Genomic DNA, 26,170 nt, shown 5'->3' with positions numbered 1-26,170 from the left:
GTCACCTTATCTTTGATAAAGGAGGCAAGAATATACAGTGGAGAAAAGACAGCCTTTTCCATAAGTGGTGCTGGGAAAACTGGACAGGTACATGTAAAAGTATGAGATTAGAACACTCCCTAACACCATACACAAAAATAAGCTCAAAATGGATTAAAGATCTAAATGTAAGGCCAGAAACTATCAAACTCTTAGAGGAAAACACAGGCAGAACACTCTATGACATAAATCACAGCAAGATCCTTTTTGACCCACCTCCTAGAGAAATGGAAATAAAAACAAAAATAAACAAATGGGACCTAATGAAACTTCAAAGCTTTTGCACAGCAGAGGAAACCATAAACAAGACCAAAAGACAACTCTCAGAATGGGAGAAAATATTTGCAAATGAAGCAGCTGACAAAGGATTAATCTCCAAAATTTACAAGCAGCACATGCAGCTCAATAACAAAAAAACAAAAAACCCAATCCAAAAATGGGCAGAAGACCTAAATAGACATTTCTCCAAAGAAGATATATAGATTGCCAACAAACACATGAAAGAATACTCAACATCATTAATCATTAGAGAAATGCAGATCAAAACTACAATGAGATATCATCTCACACCGGTCAGAATGGCCATCATCAAAAAATCTAGAAACAATAAATGCTGGAGAGGGTGTGGAGAAAAGGGAACACTCTTGCACTGCTGGTGGGAATGTAAATTGATACAGCCACTATGGAAAACAGTATGGAGGTTCCTTAAAAAACTACAAATAGAACTACCATACGACCCAGCAATCCCACTACTGGGCATATACCCTGAGAAAACCATAATTCAAAAAGAGTCATGTACCAAAATGTTCATTGCAGCTCTATTTACAATAGCCAGGACATGGAAGCAACCTAAGTGTCCATCATCGGATGAATGGATAAAGAAGATGTGGCACATATATACAATGGAATATTACTCAGCCATAAAAAGAAACGAAATTGAATTATTTGTAGTGAGGTGGATGGACCTAGAGTCTGTCATACATAGTGAAATAAGTCAGAAAGAGAAAAACAAATACCGTATGCTAACACATATATGGAATCTAAGGGAAAAAAAAATAAGGTCATGAAGAACCTAGGGGTAAGATGGGAATAAAGACACAGACCTACTAGAGAATGGACTTGAGGATATGGGGAGGGGGAAGGGTAAGCTGTGACAAAGTGAGAGAGTGGCATGGACATATATACACTACCAAACGTAAAACAGATAGCTAGTGGGAAGCAGCCGCACGGCACAGGGAGATCAGCTCGGTGCTTTGTGACCACCTAGAGGGGTGGGATAGGGAGGGTGGGAGGGAAGGAGACGCAAGAGGGAAGAGATATGGGAACATATGTATATGTATAACTGATTCACTTTGTTATAAAGCAGAAACTAACACACCATTGTAAAGCAGTTATACTCCAATAAAGATGTTAAAAACAACACAGAACAAAACAAAACATAGTTCCTACCTGGCAGGAACTCATAATCCAATGAGACACATGATCTAAAGCAAAATGTGATATGCTGGACTTCCCTGGTGGTGCAGTGGTTAAGAATCCGCCTGCTGGGCTTCCCTGGTGGCGCAGTGGTTGAGAGTCTGCCTGCCGATACAGGGGACACGGGTTCGTGCCCCGGTCCGGGAAGATCCCACATGCCGCAGAGCGGCTAGGCCCGTGAGCCATGGCCGCTGAGCCTGCGCGTCCGGAGCCTGTGCTCCGCAACGGGAGAGGCCACAACAGTGAGAGGCCAGCGTACCGCAAAAAAAAAAAAAAAAAAAAAAAGAATCCGCCTGCCATTGCAGGGGACACAGGATTGATCTCAGGTCCAGGAAGATCCCACATGCCTCAGAGCAACTAAGCCCACGTGCCACAACTACTGAAGCCCGTGCGCTTAGCGCCGTGCTCTGAAACAAGAGAAGCCACCGCAATGAGAAGCCTGCGCGCCACAACGAAGAGTAGCCCCCGCTCGGCACAACTACAGAAAGCCTTTGCGCAGCAACGAAGACCCAACACAGCCGAAAAATTAATTTATTAATTAAAAAAATTGTGATATGCTGATCCCATGTTAGCAGATACAGGACTTCATGGATCTTTAAAGTGCAAAGGTGGACCAAACAACAGAAAAAAGTTGAAGCTCAGGATCGGTGAGTGAGCCAGCCAGGTGACTCAAATGAACTCACATCTCCAACACAGATGAGTCACATTCTCTGATGCTTAGGCAACTAACAAATCCCAGCAGGATCACTGCCTATCACCTTTTATAATTAATGGATGACAGGAGAAGAGGCAGAAGACTGAAGATGGGCAAATGCTCTGATTTTCAGAAAGGAAAACGAGTGTGGCCTAAAAACCATAAACCAGTGGATTAGGCACTGACCTCCTGACAAAATTCTACAGTCAACTGTCAGACTGTCAAACATCTGGACAAGAAGACAGTTATCACTGGGACCTACATGGATTTACCGAGAATAACTCCTCCCAAACGAATGGCTTTATTTATGACCTAAACAAGGCATGTGGCAAAAACCCTATAGCTGTATTTGTAGGTTTAAAATGGTAAAATGGGCACCAAATGATAGGATCAAAGAAGGTGGGTGATGATGATGATGAAATAGTAACAGGTAAAGATCTTTGAAAAGGTAAATCAAGTCTCAACATTGAAAAGAACTCTCTAACAATTAGAACTGGCAAAAATGGAACTGGCTACCTTGGTATTTAATGAGTTCCCCATCCTTGAAAGAATTTAAGCTGAGGCTGGTAACTACTTGTTAGAGATATTGCAGAAGAGATATATACTTGACAGAGGTTGGATTAAATGACCTTTAAGGTTCCTTTCATTCTGAAGGATTTTCCTATTAATTTTCCTACCTGGTCGCAATGCTAAACTTGTCTCAGTGGGTATTAAAGAAAATAATCTTACCCTCCAGCAACCCCAATCTGGCTTGGCAGTTGCCAGTATTATCCCAGGCTGTTCTGCACTATGTCACTGACTGCAGTTACAATTATAACAGCCACAGAGATCAATCTTATAGAGAAAAAGTGCTTTTTTGTTAAAGGTGAAGGTAGAGAGAAAAAGAGGTTCTCAATTCTAACTGTATAAGATATGGAATTTAGAAACAGGCAATTTTTAACAAAAGTAAAATGTATGCTCTGGCAAATTCACTCCTATAAAATGTTTCCGGGTCTGGGAATTCCCCGGCAGTCCAGTGGGTAAGACTCCACACTTTCATTGCTGAGGGTGCAGGTTCCACCCCCGGTCAGGGAACTAAGATCCCACAAGCTGCGCAGTGAGGCCAAAAAAAAAAGAGAAAGAAAGTGTTGCACGGTCAAATAACTGGATCTAGGGCTGCAAAAATTATACGAACATAATTAAATCATGATTTTTCTTGCCAAAAAAAGCACATCTTTGTTATATGATATAATCTTAAATAGGATTACCTCGTATTTGTACAATAGTTTTCAACTTTGCTAAATCATTTTGCATCACATAGAAAGATAAAGCACTACTACATTTTTCAGGTGGGCAATTTTCCAGGAAATTAAATGAGAGTAAGTGTTCATGACATTATATAACTTTTCACATGTCCCCTTTGCAGAATAATGAACTCTGAGGTTTCACATTAGTTATTCAACAAACACTGGTTGAAGGAAAAAAGTGATCTCTCCAAGATAGCATGACTAGTAGGTGAAGAAACCTTAAAAAGTGTTTACTGAGTTTTATGATTAAGTTTAAAGCTCTTTCTCTCATTTTGATAGGAGGTTTTGTTTTTAGAAGGTATATAATAAAATTCAACAGAATTTAGGTGTTTTTTTTTTCTTCAGAATATATAAGGTACATTGAGGAAAACAGAAATAAGTAAACTGCTTTACTTACCTAAAATGATTTAACGTGTGTTCTGAGTATTTTTCTTCCTTGTATTTTAATCATCTAAGCAAATGCATAAATCACCTTAAGAACAGAAGTTCTTAATCTTGATGAAGTCCAATTTATCAATGTCTTTTCTTTAATGATTACTGCTTATCTTTGCTTATCTCAAGGTTTTAAAGATATTTTCAAACTGTATTTTCTCCTAGAAGTTTTCTAGTTTTAGCCTTTATACTGAGGTCTATGATCTATCTCAAATTAATTTTTGTGAATGTTGTGAGGTAAAGGTCACATTTAACCTTTTCTTCCATGTGGCTATGCAGCGTGTGGAAGAGCACCATTTGTTGAAAAGATTTTCCTTTCCCATTTTAATTATGTCGGTGCTTTTGTCAAAAAGATCAACTGACCAATGATTAATGGGTAAAGAAAATGTGGTGTATACATACTATGGAATACTATTTAGCATTAAAAAGGAAGGAAATCCTGTCACATGCTACAAGATAGATGAAGCTTAAGGATGTTATTCTAAGTGAAATAAAGACATGTTTCACGAGTCCATCTATATTAGGTATCTAAGTAGTCAAATTCACACAAAGAGAAAGTAGAACGGCTATGAACAGGATACGGTGGGGTTGGGAAGGGTAAGAGGAGTTGTTTAATGGATATAGATTCAGTTTTGCAAGATAAAAAAGTTCTGGAGACGTTTCACAACAATACAAATATACTTAACACTACTGAATTGTACACTTAAAAACAGTTGAGATGGGGACCTCCCTGGTGGTCCAGTGGTTAAGACTCTGGGCTTACACTGCAGGGGGCACGGATTCAATCCCTGGTCTGGGAAGTAAGATCCCACATGCTGCATGGCATGGCCAAAAAAAGGTTAAGATGATAAATACTATGTTATGTGGGTTTTTTTTTACCACAATAAAAAAGAAATCAATTGATCATATATGTGTGGGCTTATTTCTAGACTCTGTTCTGTACTAATGATTTCTTTGCCTATCTTTATGCCAATACTACAATGTCTTAAGTACTGTAGCTTTATAGTAAGCTTTCAAATTTGGCAGTTTTAGTCCTCCAACTTTTGTTTTTTTGTGCAAGAGTGTTATGGGTAATCTAGGTCTTTTGTAGATCCTTATGAATTTTGGAATTAGCTTACCAATTTCTAAAAGAAAAAAAAGGCCTACTAGGATTTTGATTGTGATTACACTAAGCCTGTGAATCAAATGGGAGAGAATGGACATTTTAATAAAATCAAGTCTCCTAATCTACAAACAAGGTCTTTAATATCCCTGGGCACTGTTTTGTAGTTTTTTTGTGTAGAGGTCTTATTTATCTTTGGTTAAATTCATTCCTAAATATTTTATGTTTTTGTTGCTATTGTAAAATAATTTTTTTAACTTAAAAAGTTTTTGTTTTGATATAATAATAAATTCCTACAGTTAGGAAGTTGCAAAAATAGTACAGGGCAGTCCTGTGTACTCTTCACCTAGTTTCCCTCAATGGTTACATTTTACATAATTATAATATAGTACAATATCAAAAGTATTATAAATTAGATTATAAATCGGTGTTGGTGTTGGTACAATGTTGGTACAATGTGCACAAACAAAATTGGTGTTGGTACAATGTGTGTGTATAGTTCTATGTCATTTTATCACATATACAGATTTGTGTAAACAGCAATAATATTCCTTTTAACTTAATTTTCCTACTGTTTGTTGCTGGGATACATCTGAAAAAGTTCAAACAATGGTAACTAGGAAAACGACTTTGACAGAATAGTTCTGTCAGAGGATTTTTTCTTCAAAAAGTTCTACCACATTGTTGATTTTATTCATAAAATGACTATTCCAAAAAACATATTTACTCAATCACTAAGTTCCCAGGAGAATTTTGGAAATATGTGCTCAAAAGAGGAGAAAAAGAAAAAAATGCAAAGTATGTGCCAGTCAAGTGTATTCCTTTTATTCTTGACTTCAGAAAATATAGATGAAATTAAATTCTAAGGCAGAAATATCATGTAGTTCATAAGCTCTTTAGGGCTGACCCTCCTCTAACAGGAATACTTGTTACTGTAAGAGCTCCTCCAACTTTTGATCTCCTGGTTAACAACGGGTCAGTCAGAAGCATTCTGAGATTGTAATCCTTACTTCTACTTAAAAAAAAGAGGGTGTCCTCACTTGCTTTTTAAACCAGATAAGTGAGCTGACACTTCTAGTATTTGAGTAAGGATGAAGCCAGGTTAAGACGATCTATTACTATATTTTATTCATAATGAAATTATGATTATGTTAAAAAAAAAGAATCTTCATGTGTTCGAGATATTGACTTAAAATAATCTAGAGTGGAGGGAAGGGTCTTCCCTGGTGGCACAGTGGTTAAGAATCCACCTGCCAACGCAGGGGACACGGGTTCCATCCCTGGTCCAGGAAGATCCCACATGCCACGGAGCAACTAAGCCTGTGTGCCACAACTACCGAGCCTGTGCTCTAGAGCCTGCAAGCAACAACTACTGAGCCCACGTGCCACAACTACTGAAGCCCGTGCACCTAGAGCCCGTGCTCCACAACAAAAGAAGCCATTGCAATGAGAAGCTCGCGCACCACAACGAAGAGTAGCCCCTGCTCACCGCAACTAGAGAAAGCTCAGGCGCACTAACAAAGACCCAATGCAGCCAAAAATTAATTAATTAGTTAATTAATTTAAATAAATAGAGTGGAGGGAGGATGAGTGAACAAGTGTAGGTAAAGATAAAAAAGACCGGCCGTGTACTGACTGTTTAAGTTTGGTACTGTTTCATTATACTTATTCTCTCCACTTTTGTAATCATGCTTGATAAAAACTTTAAAAGCACTTTATTCACAATTTCAAATTTTCAGATTCTAATCATTTTTGAAAATTTAGTATGTAACAGGAAAATCTGTAGAGCAACTCACCTGACATTTTCTGGTCTGAGTTTATCGAGAACCATCTCTATTAAATCGGGTCTAAATTCTTCCAGTAAATATTCAGCTGTGAGCACTTCTTCTAGGGGATAGTACTTTTTAAAAGAAAAAGAAATAAATAAAATTTGCAAGGCTACAATAGACTCTAACTTATTAAAGCAAACAGATCTCTAACATGTGAAATCCTCTGTTTTACACCCCCCTCTTCCCTTCAATTAAATTTCACTCCACTGGAAAAATTTCTGAATCTTTTCTCTTTCCTACCACACTTTAAACAATTTCATATTGTGGGATGATTCTGCAGTTAACCCCTAAACATACTTACATTATAGAGAACAAAATCACATTTTTTCAGGGAAAAATGTGAGTAATACCTCTAGCTAAAACTGAGTACTTGTTAATAAAGAAAATTTGATGATTAAGTGCTGACACCTGTAGGATTCTTAATATAAAGTACATACATTTTAATAAACAGAATTTCTACTCAAATTTCTATGAATGAAATCAGACAAGCATTTAGAGAGTTGTTGTGTAGGAAAAATGGCTTATATTTTCAGTTAGTAAAGAAAAATAATGTAGAAGATGCTTTTTAGTACGAGCAACTTACTGATAGACTGATTCATTCATTCAACAAGTATGTAATGAACACCTACTCTGTGCCAGGCACTGTTCTAGGTGCTGCTGTGGATACAATGGTAGATAAGACAGATGATGTCCCTGCTCTCTAAGGAGCTTATATTCTAATTGGGAGGGAGGCAGACAACAAACAAACAAATACTGTCATTATAGTGATAGGTGCTATGAAGAAAATTTTAAAAGGGGCAGGGTCATGACTGGGAGGTCAGGGAAGGTCTCTCTGAGGGAGAAACATCTGAGTGGAGACCCAAATGATAAGAAGAACCTAGTCATGGAAAAACCAGAAGTGTTCCAGGCAGAGAAAACAGCAAACGTCAGGGCCCTGAGAGGGAGGAGTAAACTTAATGCTTGAAGATTAGGCACATAGCCAGTGTAGCTGGAGTGGAATGGAAGTGGTGTGGAATTCAGTCAGAGAGAGGCTGGGACCAGACTGCCATGTAGGTCAAGGTAAAAACTTAGATCTGTTCCAACTCTGATGGGAAACTTACTTGACACAGAGGAGTGGAACAATCTGATTTGGGTCTTCCAAAGATCACTGAGGCTGGAAAAATAAACTATGGTGGGGCAGAAGAAGGCAAACAGGGAACCCAGGTAAGAGACTATGATGGTAGTCCAGGCAAGAAATGCTGGTAGCTCATATGAGGGTGGTAGCAATGGAAATGGAGAAAAGTGGATGATTTATAGCTTTCACGTAAGTAGCACCTGACACATTGTAGAATTGAAAAATATTTAAAGCCAACAAGCAAAATGTCTATGAAATGAAAATATTACAGATGATGATTTTTAGGATGATGAAAATTAAGATTTAAAGAATGTCTTCACATCAAATTTTACCTGGTTGCTACGAAGTCTAAAGTTTTAGACTATACCTTCAATTTTTATCATTTGTGTAGTAATGAAAGTAATATTATTTATACAAGATCACTGAAATACTCTACATGCCAATGTACAGAGTAAAATAACAATAAACTTACATGCAATATTCCTGCAATCTTAGAGGTATAACCCCGTGGCCTCTCTTTATCTTTAAACCTAAAAGCAACAGCATTCAAGTCCTAAACGAAAAATTAAATCAATTAGACATAAGTCACCTATTATTTAGAAATACTTTTTTTTGGGGGGGGATTGGTTTGCACTGTAGACTTTCTACTCCATATTTAACTATCACACTTCCTGAAAAAATAGCTATGCTTGATTTAGGAATGTACAGAACATGAATGAAAATAACAAACACAGAATATGATTCTGTTGAAACTATTAGTCAAAGAATTAGGAAAACTGTGGAGGAAGCTTGTGAGATCCAACAGTTGCATACATGACGATTTTGCTGACCCTTTCAGAGAACTGCAGCCTGATTAGAACTTATTGTCATAAGTTTCACAAGCAGAGATTATACCTTTAAACTTTTATCTATGTAAAGAGGTTATCTCTTATCCTAAAATACATTTCAGAGTCTTGATAGTCCTTAATTATATAGTAGATATTTTAAAAAACTCTTAAAAGAAGGCTTTAAACATTTAAAAGACAAATACCTTCTGTTTTATGCAAAAAAAAAAAAGGCCAGGCTTTTCCATACATACGACAATAAAATCACTTTTAAGAACACAATCATATATATAACAATTCACTGTTTCTTTGAGAGTATGCTACAAATTTTTATCACGAGATCTGAAAATGACACAGCTCATGCAACTTCAGGCCGGCAGAGAATAGAGTAAGCCCTGATAGATAAAAGTTCAAGAAACTGCTGACTTTCTTCTGAGGGATAGAAAAGCAGTCTGATTTCTTTCCTTTTCCTTATATTTAAATTAATTCCCATATATTTGTTTCTTGAAAAATTTCCTTAAGAAAAATTTTGGTGAAACAAAAGTACCTTGCACTCTTGGAAAACCCATTCTTGAGGTCCTTCTGCACGTAACTTCTGAATGTATTGAAACATGTGCAAAATTATATCTTCAACATGTACTGGAAAAAAGGGGCACACTTAAAAACCATTCAGTCCTCGAATCCTTCAAAGCAATGAGCTCACTCCTAAGGTAAAGTCAGGTAAGTAGAAGATGGTCCCTCTTAGAGATGGAGTGAGTTCTCACCTCCCTGAGGCTGGTTTTAGGGTCCCATACACATGGCCCTCCAGGATTTGGTATATGTGACTGAAGGGGCTTTGGGGTAGTAAATGAGCAAATAAAAAGTCAAGTACACATTTTACAAGTGCAACATAATGATCAGTTGTTAAGGAGGGAAAATCATCCATGAAATGAAGTTACACATGAAAAATACAATGGATAAAATGGTATGAATTAAAGTGTTTATAGCTTTACAGCAAAAAACAGATCCACAGCATAAGTTAATAAAAGTAAATCATAAGAAATCAATTTTCATTCAAAAACAAAAAGGTCAATACTTACATAATCCTTCCTCAGTCAAGTCCACATTAATGATAAAAAACATAAAACCTCGGGCTCCTTCCTTCTGCCCACCAACAAGAGTATTTACCCAGCCTGTAACATTCAAAGGAAATCAACATGATCGCATGTGTGTCTTCTTTTAAGACAAGGAATTAAAAAAAAAAATTCATTCTGTATGCTCCCAATGGAACATACAGAATGGCCCTCTTGCAGAAAAGACTGGAAAAAAAGTCAGTTCAGAAAAGCACTGAAAAGCAGTTCAGACACTGCAAAAGATTCAAGTGATTTTTTTAGTTTGGGAGCTTTCCTTGGGATGCCTCAAATCATTTCCCAAATCAAGAGTAGATGACTGTGCTTAAGTGTTATACAAAAAGAGTCTGAATGGAGAGGAACCTTGGAAATCTACTGAGTGATCCTAATACACCCTTTGGTTTGATGGATAAGAGCAGGCAAATAGATATTTCAGCACGTTTCACAGAGATGGTAAAGAATACCTAATGTGAGCTTTTACTTTTTTTAATCTCTATCTTATTTAAAAGATGCACTACAACACCTTTTGAAATATGTAAACTTCACAGCTCAATACTGAAGGATAAAACAAATTATGGAAAAACAAAAACCCCAAAGCAAAAAACAAAAGCGTACTAACAACCAACACCCCACTCTCATCAACCCTAAACGGTATCATCTGAAAATGTTCCTTCACAGGAAAATATTTAGGAGAAATGAGAGTCAGAGTAAAAAAATATGGTGGAGGTGGGGTACTACCCTCAGAAGCTGGTGTCCAAGAGACTCACCCTTTGATTTAAGTTCTGATAACAGACTCCCAGGACCTTCATGTCCAATGAGATGACCAAGATAATGACCCGGATTTGATTTGTAGTATTTCTGAAGGTCAGGTATGGGAAATGTCACATAAAGATTCCTAATGTCCTTAATGGGTACTATTTTGTAAAGTTGCTGGGGAAAGAATAAAACAAACAAATCGCAAAAGGTTAGCTCTGCACAACTCCTGCTGAATAAAATACTTACAAACTATGAAGAATAGTGATTTTCAAAAAATACCGATTTTCATGGAAAAATCCCAAATTCAGGAGAGAATCTACTGCCAGAGAAAATCATACTGACCACACAGAAATAAATGACCTGGGGTCTTTCTTAGTGGGATTTCATTACAGTTGGTATGCAGTCCATGTTTGGTCCCCTTGACCATGCAGCTCAATACTTTTGGATACTTGCCTTCTGGCACTGGATAACAGCTTCTACAGTCTGCCAAGGTTATAGCTACCAAAACTACTTTTAACATGCAAGGATCAGAACGTATTGTTATCTTTTTGGTGATACACGTCCCTAATAAATGTGAAATTGATTTGATTTGATTTTAATATAAACCAAATATTAAAGACTATATAAATAATAGAACCTCCAAAAATGTTCATGTACTCTTTGGTAAACCAGGCATATATTATGTCCATAAATTTAAAAAAGAAAAAAATACTAGAAATACATGCACTTACTTTAAGATGTTCTTCTTGGAAAGGATGTTCAGGAAATTCTGGCAATGGGACATTTTTGTTCTCCACTTCAGAAAATAACTTCACCACCAAATCAGTCAAGTCATCTAAAGATTCTACAAGAAAACAGACAATGGAAACAGAACTTAAACTAATCATAACACATGATGGGTAGTATTTAAAAATCTTAGGATTATATACACATATATAAAATCACTATGTTGTACACCTTAAGTTTTTTTTTTTAATAAATTTATTTATTTTTGGCTGCGTTGGGTCTTCATTACTGCACATGGGCTTTCTCTACTTGAAGCAAGCGGGGGCTACTCTTCATTGCAGTGCCTGGGCTTCTCATTGCGGTGGCTTCTCTTTGTTGAGGAGCATGGGCTCTAGGTGTTCAGGCTTCAGCAGTTGTGGCACAAGGGCTCAGTAGTTGTGGCTTGCAGGCTCAGTAGTTGTGGCACATGGGCTTAGCTGCTCCGCGGCAATGTGGGATCTTCCCGGAGCGGGGATCGAACCCGTGTCCCCTGCATTGGCAGGTGGATTCTTAACCACTGTACCACCAGGGAAGTCCCTGTATACCTTAAATTTATACAATGTTATATTTTAATTATATCTCAATAAAGCTGGGGGGGGGGGGAGAAAACACCTTACGATCACCTGAAAAATCTCAGGACTGTTAAAAGGAAAACCTAGAAATTTTTAAAAAACTCCATCTGATAAAGTTGAAGCATTCAGTAAAATCCCACCAGTGCCTATATAACTTCTGAAGCTCTGCAGTATTGATATTGATTATACCTCACACATATCTGCCACCTTATAGTTTAAAAAACTGTTTTACAAATATTATCTTGCAATAAATTTCAAACAAATATTGGAAACAATAATAGAATAATGAGTGGCATTTGGAAACTATTTTATCTACAATTCCCAAAAGGCACATACGAAACCACTAGCTGACAGATTATAACATTAACTTTATAAATAGACACAGTCTAAACCCATCGCTAAAAGTCAAATATTAGAGGTTTTTTTGGTTTGTTTGTTTTTTGCGGTACGCGGGCCTCTCACTGTTGTGGCCTCTCCCGCTGTGGAGCACAGGCTCCGGACACACAGGCTCAGTGGCCATGGCTCACAGGCCCAGCCGCTCTGCGGCATGTGGGATCCTCCTGGACTGGGGCACGAACCTGTGTCCCCTGCATCGGCAGGCAGACTCTCAACCACTGCACCACCAGGGAAGCCCAATATTAGAGTTTTTAAGTAATTGATTTTGTGGGGGAATAGTATAAAATGGTGAGAAGAATCCTAGGTGTTCAATTCTAACCCCAACTTCACCAACCAATTATGGCAAGAGACTATTTGGACAAAATGTTTAACCACTCCAGGTTCTATAAAACACGAAAACAGGGTAGGATGATCACAAGTCTCTTCAAGGTCTAACACTACATGATTCTGTACCATACTGTATCAAACTCATGCAAAGATTTGTAATTGTTGATAAGATTATATAGTCACTTATGTGAAGTTCTTCTATGTTATCATCTCTCTATATTTTTAATGGACAGTTGTATTTGCAAAAGTATGAGATGTTCACTGCAACACCATTTATAACAACAATAAAAACCGGAAATGACCTAAACATCTATCAATGTGTTCATGTTACGAAAAGTCTGTACACTGCAATATTATGTAGCCATTAATGAGGGAGAAGTCTGTATGTGCTGATATGAAAATATCTCAAAGCTCTATTAAGTGAAAACCACAGACTTCAGTGCCATGTAGTATAATCTCATTTAATTTTTTAACAGACACATAAATCCAAGTATATTAACAAAATTCTACTTTTGGAAGTATAACAAAAAATGATACAAAGTGACTGTCTTTGAGGAGAGGGCATAGTGGTCATAAGGTGGGATAAAGAAGAACATGCTTTCCATTTTATATCTTTCTGTATGGGATAAATTTTTTTCTGTGCACACATATTACTATTATTCTAAAAAGAAAAAAGTGGAAAAGGTTATCTTTTTATAAACAAGATAACCACTCACCTTGATTCTGCCTCCTCAAAAATAGGTTATTTATAAATGGTATAAACATTCATTACTTGTTACTGTCAGGAAGCATTTGAATCGAATAAGAAATTTCCCTTGATATTCTAGGACCCATTTTGAACTTTTCCATGAACTCTCTAAAAAGCACTTAATCACTATATGAGAATTGCCTATAGATAATATGAAGTTCTCTTTTAGGCCTATGAATGTGGGCATGTGCACTTTATTTATAAAACATATGTATTTTTACTTTAATTTTTTTGAAATGTATGAAGGACCCTAAAATGTCCGGAGCCAAATAAAAGGCCAACCCATGGCTGCTTGTTATACAAGTGAACTCGGGAATGAACCAGGTATATTTGGAGCAAGAGATGTCAGAGACAATTGACATAAAGACATAAAGAGACACACAGATGGGACACGTAACTGGAAACAAGATGGGCAGTCAACAATGCTTTGTCAACCTGAAGTGCTGATGACAGCGAGGCCCTTTAGAGAAAGGTTCTACTAGGGTAGGCCTTTCCTTTTAGAAGCACAAATTCACCATGTAGCTTTTTAAAGGTAAGGGAGCTGTACAATAATGCACCATCTGTCTTCACTATGAGCTACCAGAGATCAGGGAACTGAGTCCCATTCATCTTTACATTACCAGGACTTGGCAATCCTAAGGTCTCTACTTGACAGTTACCTATTTGTCAAGTGTCCAGGTAATTGGTGCTGCCACAACTAGAGGGAGGACCCCGTGGGAGAAGACAGAAAAACTTTTTTGTCCCTTTGTGACAGAGATCCTTCCACATGGTTACTCTTCCTCTCCCCTCCTCCTAGAAGAAGGAGAGGATTATCTATTAATCCTTTAAGAGATCCTGTTTCCTCCACACACCACTGTACTGTAAGGACACTTCTCCCAGACATGTCATCAAATCCACTGAGCTGAGCACAGGAGGTCAGTCACACTGGGAGAGGGAACTGGAACAAAGAAACTCTTTGTCTCTTTCAGATGCTTGTTCTGTCATTTCCACTAAACCAAGAACACTGAGGGCAGGGCTTACGTATGTGTCATCTGTTGTCGTTATTACTTGCCTAATAAGTGCTTATTGAAATCATGTGTTTTATCTCAAGATGACATGGACAAAAACACAGCTTAGAAACCTACTCCCAGGACTAGGCTCTGAATACCAAGTGGTATTTTTTAACACTCTATAGATCTACCTACCTTTAGAAAGCACACAGGATTATAACATACACTTTTTATTAGCCTTACTCCTTGGACCCATTTTATATCCTTGTTCCTATTAGCAAGTTAAAATATATATAGTTGTTTATTTTCTACCCACAAAAGTAACATTTGTCAATAGCAGAATACTTTGAAAAACAAAAGCAAAAAAACAAAACCAAAAGTCGCCCATAAGCTCATGATTATGGAATGCTGAAAGCAGCTACCATTTATAGAGCATTTCCTGTGTTGCCAGGCACTATGTACTTTTTCTGCATTATCTCTATTAAACCTCATAAAAGGTATGAGGTACCACCTCCATTTTACAAATGCAAAAACTGAAGTGCAGAGAACTGAAGTAAATTTGTTAGCTCATAGCCACTATATACTGAGTAGGTGGTGTATTAGGAATTCAAACCCAAGCTCTCAGACTCTAGAGCATGAGTTCTTAACTACTATACCACATTATTAAATTTCTGGTATGTTTTTCTACTTTGTCTTATGTCTCCCATTTATGTCTATTAGAATTTTTTAGAAATCCCCAAATGGGATCAGATGGCACACAGTGCTTTTACAGAGTGCTTTTGTTTTCTACTTAATACAATAAGAATATTTTCCCAAGTTATGAAAACACTGTCATGAAACTATTTATTCATTCAATATTTACTTACCGAGTACTTATGATGTGTCAAGCACTAAACCAGACAAAGCAGTGAACAAAACAGTTTCTATTCTCAAGTAACTTACATTCTGGTACAGCAGACAACAATAAAGAATATTTAATATTTCAGGTGGTGATAAATGTTTTAAAGAAAAATAAAGCAGGTGAGAGGAGAGGAAGTGGGAGAAGGGATGCTATTTTCTATAAGATGCTCTATTATATACCTATAACATCACTATTTAACCAATCTTCTGTTAATGAACATTTAGCTTACATCTAACTTTTCACTAATAAATACTATACAGAAACATCCTCGTACATCACCTGGAACAACTCTGATTATTTCCTTAGATTGCACTTCTAGAAGTAAAAATGTACTTTTTAGGGTGATGCACTGTCCTCCAGAAAGTGTGGAGGAATTGCATAAATTGTATACACCACAAATACAAAAGAGCACCTCTCCTCATAATGGGTATTAGTTAAAACAAAGCCCAAACCAAAATTATGGTAATTTAATAGGGGAAACAATATCAAACTTTGTTGCTTTCTAATAGTCTTCCTAGTTTATAATCATCTTTTAATTTTTTTGTTTTTTTGAATTTTATAAGGTCAAATCTCTCAATCTTGTCCTTTATACTTCCTCCCCTTGCTATTAATTTATATTTTCTTCAGGTCTCCATTTAAAATCAACTAAGCTTCTTTTTAGAACACAGTGAGTTAAAAACAAAATTCCCCTCCACATATTCTCCAACAAGATCATTTTCAAAAGCCTCTGAACAGATAAAAGGAAGTGTCTTATATCCTTCTTCCAATACTTTGAAAAAGCCAAAGTGGAAAACTAAGATTATCCAACACCATGAAAAAATTTTAAGGATTCTTACCTCGACCTAAAACACAAATAGCCATTAAGTTGGATGAATAATAAGTAGAATGGAATTTCAGTAGCTCTTGTCTTACATCAATGCCTTCTTGGTTTGGTCTAGTCTCTAGAGTATATTTGTTACCTGAAAGGAAGGAAAAACATTTCTAAGAAAAAGCAAAATATGCAAATTTTAAAGCCTTGTAATTATTACTGACATTGCTGTAAGGTAAACTTAAAAAACAGAGTCCAGGGCTTCCCTGGTGGCGCAGTGGTTGGGAGTCCGCCTGCCGATGCAGGGGACGCGGGTTCGTTCCCCGGTCCGGGAGGATCCCACATGCCGCGGAGCGGCTGGGCCTGGGAGCCATGGCCGCTGAGCCTGCACCTCTGGAGCCTGTGCTCCGCAGCGAGAGAGGCCACAGCAGTGAGAGGCCCGCGTACCGCAAAAAAAAAAAAAAAAAAAAAAAAAAAAAACAGAGTCCAAACAAACACATATAATGATTAGTCAAATATGTTTGACCATAACCTGGATAAACAGGACAGTATAGTACAAACTAGTAACATTTTAATCTATAGAGAGTTTTCCCTCAAGAGCTTAAAGTGTCTTATAAAAATTATACTTCTTAAAATTCCTAAGAGATAGTAGGTATTATGAGCACTTATAAGACAAAATGAGATCCACATGGCCTCCATTCACACTTACTTTAACTTCCAGTTCCCTAGGTGCTCCACAATTAATTGAACATAGTCACTGAGGGATCTTTTTGGAACTTGCCAAGTTACTTGTGGAAAGAAATGTACTATTCTTGGCTGAAGCATTAAATTTGTGACGTGAATTCTCATTAATTTGATCTACACTGGTAAAAATAGGATGCAATGCTATTTTTGTAAGTCTCAAGCAATGTACATAGCGTACCACTATGAGATCTTATGAAATTTAATAACTAATTCAATTAGGATAAAATATGCATGTCAAAAGCAAACAGTCAAACTCTCTAAGTAGTACATTTCTAATAAAGATCTTGCCATTTAAAGGCTGGGAGGTGGAATTTCAATGATTGGTATCTCTCTAAAAATGGCATCTTGACTAGAAATACCCTAAGATCTAGTATAATAACTTTTATTATTGTTCCTGCTTATACTATTAAATGGGCTACTCTTTTTCACCTGCATAGATGAAACTATGGCAGGACATATTCTTGATGTGTTTTCTCCCCTTGGGTTATTGTAATGGCTGATGAACTGGCATTGCGAGAGTCCCCTTCACTAAACTGGGTATCTAGAGAGAGCCACCAGATGGCGTTCTCAGACCCAGTCTTTAGCCATGTAGAGCTAAAGATTCTGAGCCAAGATTCATGCCCCAGAATGCTTCAATCAACAGATCTAGTGGAGTGTGCAAGAAAGAGCCCAGCAAGTACTCATTAACCTTTCTCTAGTCAGAAAGCAACCAAATGTACTCATATTCACTAGCATAGCCTGCTAATCAAGTCTCCAGGTTCTTCATCAGTCCTCTCAGTTTCACTAAAGATCCAGTTCAACTCCAGATCTGCTCTGCTAGGGGTCCTAAAATACCCCCTCGGTCTACCTGAGGAATCCAGGTGATCTAAAAAGTATCGAGGGGCCTAACTCCTCAGAAAGAAAAAGAAAAAGAAACAAAAAAAGCTTTTTGCTGGGTAATGGTTTGAAGTTCTCTCATATTAAGGTAAAGCTTGAGTATTGATGGTACCTCCCTTTTCTACTAAATGAAGGTTATAAAAAGCCTCAGTTGCAGAGAGACTAGTCCTTAGAGCTTCCTTACTCATTTACACTGCCAAGCTCAGAGTCCTACAACATGTGCATGAAGATCCACACACTGGGACACCCGAGTTTGGAGAAATTATGTTTTATTTCAACAGACTATAAATGTGATAGTGTTAGATAGAAATCAGATTTTCAGTCTAAGTGTGATATGCCTATTCACAATCTGGTCAGTATTCTGGTTAAAAAAAAAAAAATCTCAAATCAAAGTATACAAAAACCAAGATCATGGCCTCCATCTAGAACTTCAAATTCTTTCAGTTTGACTAGTTTTAGCTCATTCTGCTTTGATTTTAATGTACCTGAATATCTTACCATTCTAATCCTTACCCTTTGTCTTTAGGTTCATTTAAAAACACAGAGATAAAGCAAGAACACACCCCCAATACACTAAGACATGCATCACTGGCAAAATACTGACAATGCTAGAGTAAAAAGATCCAGAGGACCACAACAGAATAGTATATCGCACAAAAAAACAAAGAATTCACTGTTCATATGCAACAGCAGGTAGGAATTTCACAACTTTAAGGCTGAACAAGAAAAGCCAGACAGACACAGAAGAGTACACACTGCATCATTTCATTTATATAAAGCATAAAAACAGGCTAAACTAAGATCTGAGTCATGAAAAGTCAGAACAGAGGTTATCCTTTGGTGGGTGGATAGTGACTACAAAGGGGCAGAAAGAGGTGCTGGTGATCTGTTTCTTGACTGGGTGCTGGGTCCATGGTGTACTGAGGTTTTGAAAATTCAGTGAGTTGTACATAAATAATAGCATTATATTCACTCAGCTGATTCTTCAAATAGCAGCAAAGTAAAAACAACAACAATTTATCAGAGCCACACACACTTTTCAGTTATTATATTTCAACAAAAAATTAAAAGAAAAACGAGCCAAAGGAGCCACTCTGTCAACAGCAACCTGACCTACCTAAGGTACAAAAATCTAGTGATTCTGTATCTCTGGCCAAACTTCTAAACAGAGGCCCAATCACTTTTGTTCTGAAAAGTGGCTTTTAGCCACAAACAGATACCATTCTGTGAATCTACATATTCATTTATTTGCTACCTAGATGCTTTTAGGCTTTCTAATACATGATGACACAAGGAAACTGTGGTCTGTTTGGGAACACAGCCCAGAATGGCAGTCTTGTATCCTTAGATGCTCCTGAATCAGAAAGAGGAAAAAGTTCTCCAGTATTACTCTCTTGGGGTCAGGACAGTCAGCTCTTAATACAATGACAGAAAAAACATGAATATTTGGTAAAAATGGGCCAAAGAGTCAGGCTTGTTATTAAGTTTATTAGCCCTTCTATAACATTTTTTTTAAGTTTTTTAAAAACAAGAAGGCTAGCTATAGTGGAAATTCTCAAGGAAGTTAGTTGAGGAAATAGAAGGAAAAGCAGGACATAAAGCACAGAATTCCATAATTAGTCCTTAAATTACTGAGTAGACTCTGTTACTATCAGTGCCATCAACCCCAGGTAGGGAGGTGCAGAGGAACAAGCACTGGCTTTGGTGTTGGCAGAGCTATCATCAAATCCAGGGTCAAATGTCTTCTGGCTGCATGACCTTGAACAAGTCACCCTACTTCTCTTAAGCTCAATCTGCTGTCCTGACATTGGTAGACTTATATAACACCAAATTAAAAAAGAAAAAAGATGTACAAAAGCATAAGGCTAATATTTAACAACCAATAAACAGAATAGAAAATCTGATGACACCAAGTGTTGTGGTGATGGTGTAATGAGAACTCAGACGCTGCATGAGGGAGTGCAAACTGGATCAACCACTATAGGAAACAACTTGGCAATATCTGTTTAATCTAAAAGATGTACATACCCTAATATACAGTAATGCCACTCCCAGAATTCCACTCCTAGAACCCTAGAGAACTGTGTACAAGGAAACATGTATAAGAATGCTTATAGCTGCAATGTTTTGTCAACAGAAAAATGGATAAAGAATAGTACATGCATTCAATAAATTTTTCAGAGAGCAGCAAAAAATAAAAAACTTATCAGAGGGGGCTTCCCTGGTGGCGCAGCGGTTAAGAATCCGCCTGCCAATGCAGGGGACATGGGTTTGAGCCCTGGTCAAGGAAGATCCCACATGCCACGGGGCAACTAAGCCCGTGCGCCAAGACTACTGAGCCTGCACTCTAGAGTCTGCGTGCCATAACTACTGAGCCCGCATGCCACAACTACTGAAGCCCACGTGCCTGGAGCCTGTGCTCCGCAACAAGAGAAAACACCACAATGAGAAGCCCACACACCACAACGAAGAGTAGCCTCCGCTCGATGCAACTAAAGAAAGCCTGCATGCAGCAACCAAGACCCAACGCAGCCATAAATTAACAAATAAATAAATTAATTAATTAATATATTAAAAAAACTTATCAGAGGCACACTCTCTAATATGGATAATCCTTACAAATATACCACTGAATGAAAAAACACAAGTGGTAGATAAATAATAATAAAATACCATTTTTATAAAACTAAAAAAACTATACAACATATTGCTTAGAAATAAATGCATGACTTAGCAATGTTTTATAAAAAAAAAGCACGGAAGTGACAATCACCAAACTTAAGATAGTGGTTATCTCCCGGGAGCAGGGAGAAAAATGCAATTGGAGAAGTGTACAACAGATGCTCAAACTGTATGCTCAAAGTGTACAACAGATGCTCCAACTGTATTAGTCATGTTCTGTTTCTTTAAGTAGTGTGTAAAGAATGATCTGGCAAATGCTTTTATACTGATCTCTTTTATGACAGATAAATCTGTAAAAATGTTACAGAATTTAACATAATACTTTATTTACAGCAGAAAATAGGCAATAAACAGTATCTACTTCTGTTACGATTTGAATTGTAGGAGGAATTCCTGGCTTCTGAGTACAGCACAGAAACCGTTCCACAAAAGTAGGGAAGAAAGCTCAGTAAATAGTCCAGATGACTTTCCTCTACCTAAGAGTCCATATGTGGAGAACAATGTGAATATGGCTGGAATAACAAATACCAGTTCAGTCTCTAGACATATACTGTCCTAATTTAACCCTAATTCAGGTGGGTCATTTATATCAAATTAAAATGCTGCTACAAAAATCTTGAATCCTACCTTTCTGGCTCTCTCACTGTAAGAGTGAGCTCCAGCAGAGGCTTGAGGATGTCAGGGTTGCTGACCCACTGGGACCTTCGCTCTGGGCCTGCCAGGAGAGAGCACTGGCTTGGCAGTTGGGAGATTCAGGGTTTCCCATCCTGACTCCATCATCGACTAATTAAGCAACCTTGGAAAAGTCTACAAATATCTCCAAGGGGTCATTTATTTTATCTGTGAAATGGGGGTAATATGGGTACATGCCCAACTGTTAAAAGCAAGGGTCAATCCCTGACCCCTTCGTTTACTAGCTGTCGAGACAAGTTTCTTAACTTCTCTAAGCCCCAGTTTCCTTATTGGTAAATAAGAATAATAAGAGAACCAACCTCACAGGATTGCCATGAGGATTAAATGAATAATCTGTTTTAAGGCTCAGCATAGCATCTGTCAGACAATAATTACTTAATAGGAACTTGGGTTGCTGTGAAGTTTACGGAAAGTGATAACGGATATGAAGACAGTTTTGTAAATTGTAAGCTCAGTAAATTTTATTTTATATTTTCATTATAAGAACTATAAATTCTATTTTAAAAAAAGCTTATAAACTCAGTACTAATATATATGAGTGTTAATTTTCAAGTAAATAGAATGTATTTTCCTGGAAAATTCTAAAGCCAGCCAAATATTTCTTATACTCTGCGGGAAGGACTGAGTTTGAAGTTTTAGAAATCAAAGCTGGCTCCAACTGTATGCCTCATAAGGTTCTCAGGGAAAAGTCATTTGATAGTTATAACCATGAAACTCTTAACTGTTCTCTGAAAACCTGAGATTCTGAAGGTTAGGTTAATATATCTACAGTTATTATAACCTCTTTTTTCTTTTTAAGCTCTTTCTTCTTGCTATAGCAATCTTCTAAAAATCCTGGAAGAGACCAAAACCTTTGGAGATACATAAATTTTCCTAAAAAATTAAAAAGGACAATTCTCCTGCAGCTGGGTAAGTACATGTAAGGACAAGATGGGAGTTACAAAAGAAAAGGGGACTTGAAGTGAAAGCCTCTTAAATGCCATAATAAAGCACCTGTACACTTGTTTTCAGTAAATTTCTAGTTTTCCATAGACACATTTCCTAGCAAGAAACAAACAAAAAAAAGATACTAACAAAAGCCAGGGGAAATTTTGGAGAACAATAAATGACTAAGTGGGCTGAAATGTATCAAATATTTTTATATCTATGAGTTTATCATGATACTAAAAAAAACAAATTAGTCATCATTCAAGGATGCTAGGGAACCAACTCAATATTTTGAAAACTGGTAAATAAAGGGAATGAATCAAACATTTGTCTTGCCTTTCCTATAATAATTGTACCACTGGGTAGGCAAACGTAGAAAAAGAGATTTTCTTTTTATAGTAGCATTCAAGCAAATCAATAGGAGAAAAAACAGTAGAATTAGAGAGATGACGCATCGAGGATGGTTGCAACATCATAAACAGAAAACTAGACATCATATGCCCCTGATGAAAGAACACATCACCTATGAAGCCCTCCCCCCAAAAAGACAAACATGAATCTGATCAAGCCTCTATACCCAACTGCCAATTTGTGGAAATACAGAAGACAGAGGAATGTGTTAAACTACACTGTTGGGAATGCAATCAGCAAAAGCTAGGCTGTGAAAAGTTCTACACAATAAATATCCTGATTCTTCAATAAATAAATTCCAGGGGGTCAAAGGGAGGGAGCAGAGGAGAGAGATGAAGAATGAACCTGTAGATTAAAAATTTAAAAGACACATTAATCACTAACATCTGACACTTATGTGGATCTTTATTCAAATAAACCTTTAAAAATTATGACTTTTACGAGACAACTAGAAATTTGAACACTACCTGCATAGTTGATGATATTAATGATAATGGTACTTTTACCATGTTTTTTAAAAGTCATTATCTTTAGAGACATATATTGAAATATATGTGAGTGAAATGATATGATGTCTGGGATCTTTTCAAAATAATACGAGGGCATGACTGGGAATGCAGATCAGACAGGACTGGCCAGGGGCAAAGTGATGTATACACAGGGTTCGTTATAGTATTTTGTCTACTTCTGTACATTTTAAATTCTTCAGTTAAGAAGAGGAAGGCATGGAGGGAGGAAAGGGAGAAAAAAGTAAATGACTAACTTTTATTGGGGTCTAATTTTTTGTGTCATTATCATCATCCCAGGGTCAAGAGATGTTCAACTACCTTCTGGTTCATATTTCACAATATTTTTTTTGGTCCTAATCCATTTTCCTACTCCTTCCTACAAAAGCATCCTTTATTATGGCGAATAACAGCCAAGGGCTCACTCCTTGGTCTTTGCTTCTTGTCATGGTTTGGGGGGTCAACCTAACATTATCACAAAGAACATAGGCTTAAGAGTTCAGACTGACTTGATATTGAATTCCATAACCTACACAGACACTTCTGCTACCACCCTCCCTCTCTCCCTCCTCCCTGTATTCCCCACAAGGCTATGAAACTTTGGTCTAATTATTCTGTCAGTATTAGTTTTGGCATCTGTCAAATGGGATGATGAAAATTTCAGTATCATGGTTAAAATTAAGTGAAATCATATTAGGTAAAACACCTACCCAGTGTGTGGCACTTAATACTCATACAATAAATACTGTTCCTTTCCTTCTTGAGTGGCTCTTCCTCTACTTAAGAAAATCCTACCCAACCTTCAGGAAAATTCAATTTGCATCTCCTCTGAGATCCTGGAGTATTTAATTCTAGGCAAACCTAAAGCAGGTAGAACAGTAGTTAAAAGCACCAGACCTGGCTCCAGCATTCAAAAAGCTGAATGACCCTAAGCAATTTAATTACCTTCTCTGAAGTCTTAGTTCACTCATCTATAAGACAGAAATAATAAGAGCACGTACCTAGTGGGGATATTGTGAGAACTGAGTTAAATAATCCAGGCAAAGTGCTTAGTACAGCACTCAGTAAAAATCAGCAAGGAGGAAAAAAGACAGAAGAGATTATGATCCTGGAAAATCAAATCTGAGATTATACTCCAGTGAAATCCTGGGTTTGACTCGCCTCTCCGACTAAACCAGAAACATCTTCAGTGCAAAGACATTGATTATACTTTTGCATTTTCTAATGCACTTTACATGTAGAGGACCTTTAAAAAATTACTTGTCAACTGAAAGAGAAAGAGAGATAATCTGAGCGCACTTATGACACCCTATTCAGATTCTTATGATCCTGTGGTACGTGCTACAAAACATAGCCGTCACATGACAATTAACAAAGAAAAACATCACCCATATCTAAATACAGCTCCACCCTCTATTTCCAGGCACTCTCCCACTTTGCCTTTCATTCTATCAAGGAGTGCCTGTTTTGTTTCCCTCACCCACATCCTGACTTCCTTTTTTTATTTCCTTCTCAGCTGACTAAACCCAGTTGCTCCCACAGTGTCTGTGGGGTTATGATTAGAGAAACAGATCACTAATGAATAACCAGAACTAAGCTTTCCCTTTCCTGTTCCAAACTACTTTTAAAAATTCAAGTGCTTCTGCTTTTATTCCATGGAGATGCAGAGAAAAAAAATTTTTAAAGGCAACAGGGCAGAGAAAAGACATATAATTTATCAGGAACTATGGACCTAAAACTAAAGGCATATGTGAGTGATAAATGAAGGGGCAAAGGGAATGTGGTCACCAGCCACTGGTTCAGCCTAAAAACAGAACAGGAGAACAACACTTCTCTAATAACACTGCCCAACAGTCAGTTCATCAAACCCACTGACTCTTCAAGCAGCCCTGGCTGCCCCTCATGACTTCATGGCAAAGACCTTTTCAAAGTTTTGCTGTCTTTCACAGCTACTGATCCTCTATTATATTGTTATTACGGAGGCTACTATCATTTACTGAGCACCTCTATGGCCAGACTTTTGGCTAACCACTTCACATGCACAACCTCTTTTAATCCTCACACCAACCTGACATGGGAGGAAACTGAGGCTTACAGAAGCTAAGAAACTGGTCCAGAGTCTCTCTCAGCCATTCAGTGATACAGCAAAGATGCAACCTCCGCACAGCCCACCTTCAGAGGACAAAACTTTACATCACATAGGAATATGCTAGTGGGAGGTGGGATTCCTGGCTGAAGTCTGAGGCTAGGAGGATCACACATGGAGTCAATGAAGACATGTGTGTGGAGACAGATTTAGCACATAATATCTACAAAAATGACTTTCAAACAAAGTAAATGACTCAAAACAGCCTTTGCCTATTTCTCTAGTGAGCTGTTTTATCTTTTACTTATTTACTTATAGAAGTTCATATCTGCTATATGCTTTGCAAATATCTTCACTGGGTATGTGCTTGTCTTTTGTTTTTGTGTTTCTATTGAACAGAAATGTTAAGTTTTAATGAAGTCAACTTTATCTTTAAATCTATGGCTTATCTTTACCTCTAAAAATATGGTTTGTGCTATGTGTGCTTGAGAACGCTTTTCCTATCTTAAGATTTTTTAAAATTCTCGTATATTTTCTTCTAAAAGTTGTATAAAGTTTTCTTTCTATAATTAGGTCCAGTCAACCTGGAATTTATTTTTGTGCATGGTGTGAGATGAGATCTAATTTTATTTATTTCTACATAGATAACTGCCACTACACCAGTTATTGAAAGGTCCATCCTTTACCTACTCATTTGTAATGTACCTCTGTCTTATGTCAAGTTTCCATACACTTGTGGATATGCTTCTAGGGTCTATAATCTATTCTACTGTTATCTTCAGGTATCCTTGCACCAGTTCCATTACTGTAACAACTAAAATTTTGATATCTGGTAGAAGTAGTGCCTTCCTTGTTGTTCTTCAAAATTATCTTAGCTCTTCTTGGCCCTTTACTCTTTCTTATTAATTTTATAATCAGATTATAAGATTATAAAATAAAAACTTCTAGGGCTTTCAAATGGCACTACACTGAATTTAGATAAATTAGGGGTGAAATAACTGTGTAATGTTGAGTTTACCCATTCACGGACATGGTTTATCTTCCTGTTTACTCAAGCTTTTTTTTTTTAAAATTTATA

General features: G+C 37.2%; 1 protein-coding gene across 10 annotated transcripts in view; it reads right to left on the bottom strand.

The window, feature by feature from the left end:
* Window positions 1-26,170, bottom strand: part of IDE (insulin degrading enzyme) — a 113,198-nt gene that overhangs the window by 40,533 nt on the left and 46,495 nt on the right. For 9 of the 10 annotated variants that reach the window (XR_012326989.1, XM_019939567.3, XM_019939570.3 and 6 more), the window contains 7 exons: window positions 16,196-16,318; window positions 11,393-11,505; window positions 10,673-10,835; window positions 9,876-9,968; window positions 9,344-9,435; window positions 8,445-8,525; window positions 6,826-6,929 (listed from right to left, as the gene is read on the bottom strand). Coding sequence is in view for 9 of the 10 variants with exons in the window: in XM_019939567.3 (XP_019795126.2) it covers window positions 6,826-6,929; window positions 8,445-8,525; window positions 9,344-9,435; window positions 9,876-9,968; window positions 10,673-10,835; window positions 11,393-11,505; window positions 16,196-16,318 (769 nt within the window). In the remaining variant the exon portion in view is untranslated. The remainder of the gene's footprint in view (window positions 1-6,825; window positions 6,930-8,444; window positions 8,526-9,343; window positions 9,436-9,875; window positions 9,969-10,672; window positions 10,836-11,392; window positions 11,506-16,195; window positions 16,319-26,170) is intronic. The other variant, XM_073794190.1, reaches the window with a different exon arrangement.

Source organism: Tursiops truncatus, chromosome 16, assembly GCF_011762595.2.
Source record: "Tursiops truncatus isolate mTurTru1 chromosome 16, mTurTru1.mat.Y, whole genome shotgun sequence".
NCBI lineage: Eukaryota > Metazoa > Chordata > Mammalia > Artiodactyla > Delphinidae > Tursiops > Tursiops truncatus.
Note: the sequence above shows the minus strand (reverse complement) of the source record. Positions and strands in the feature narration are given on the sequence as shown.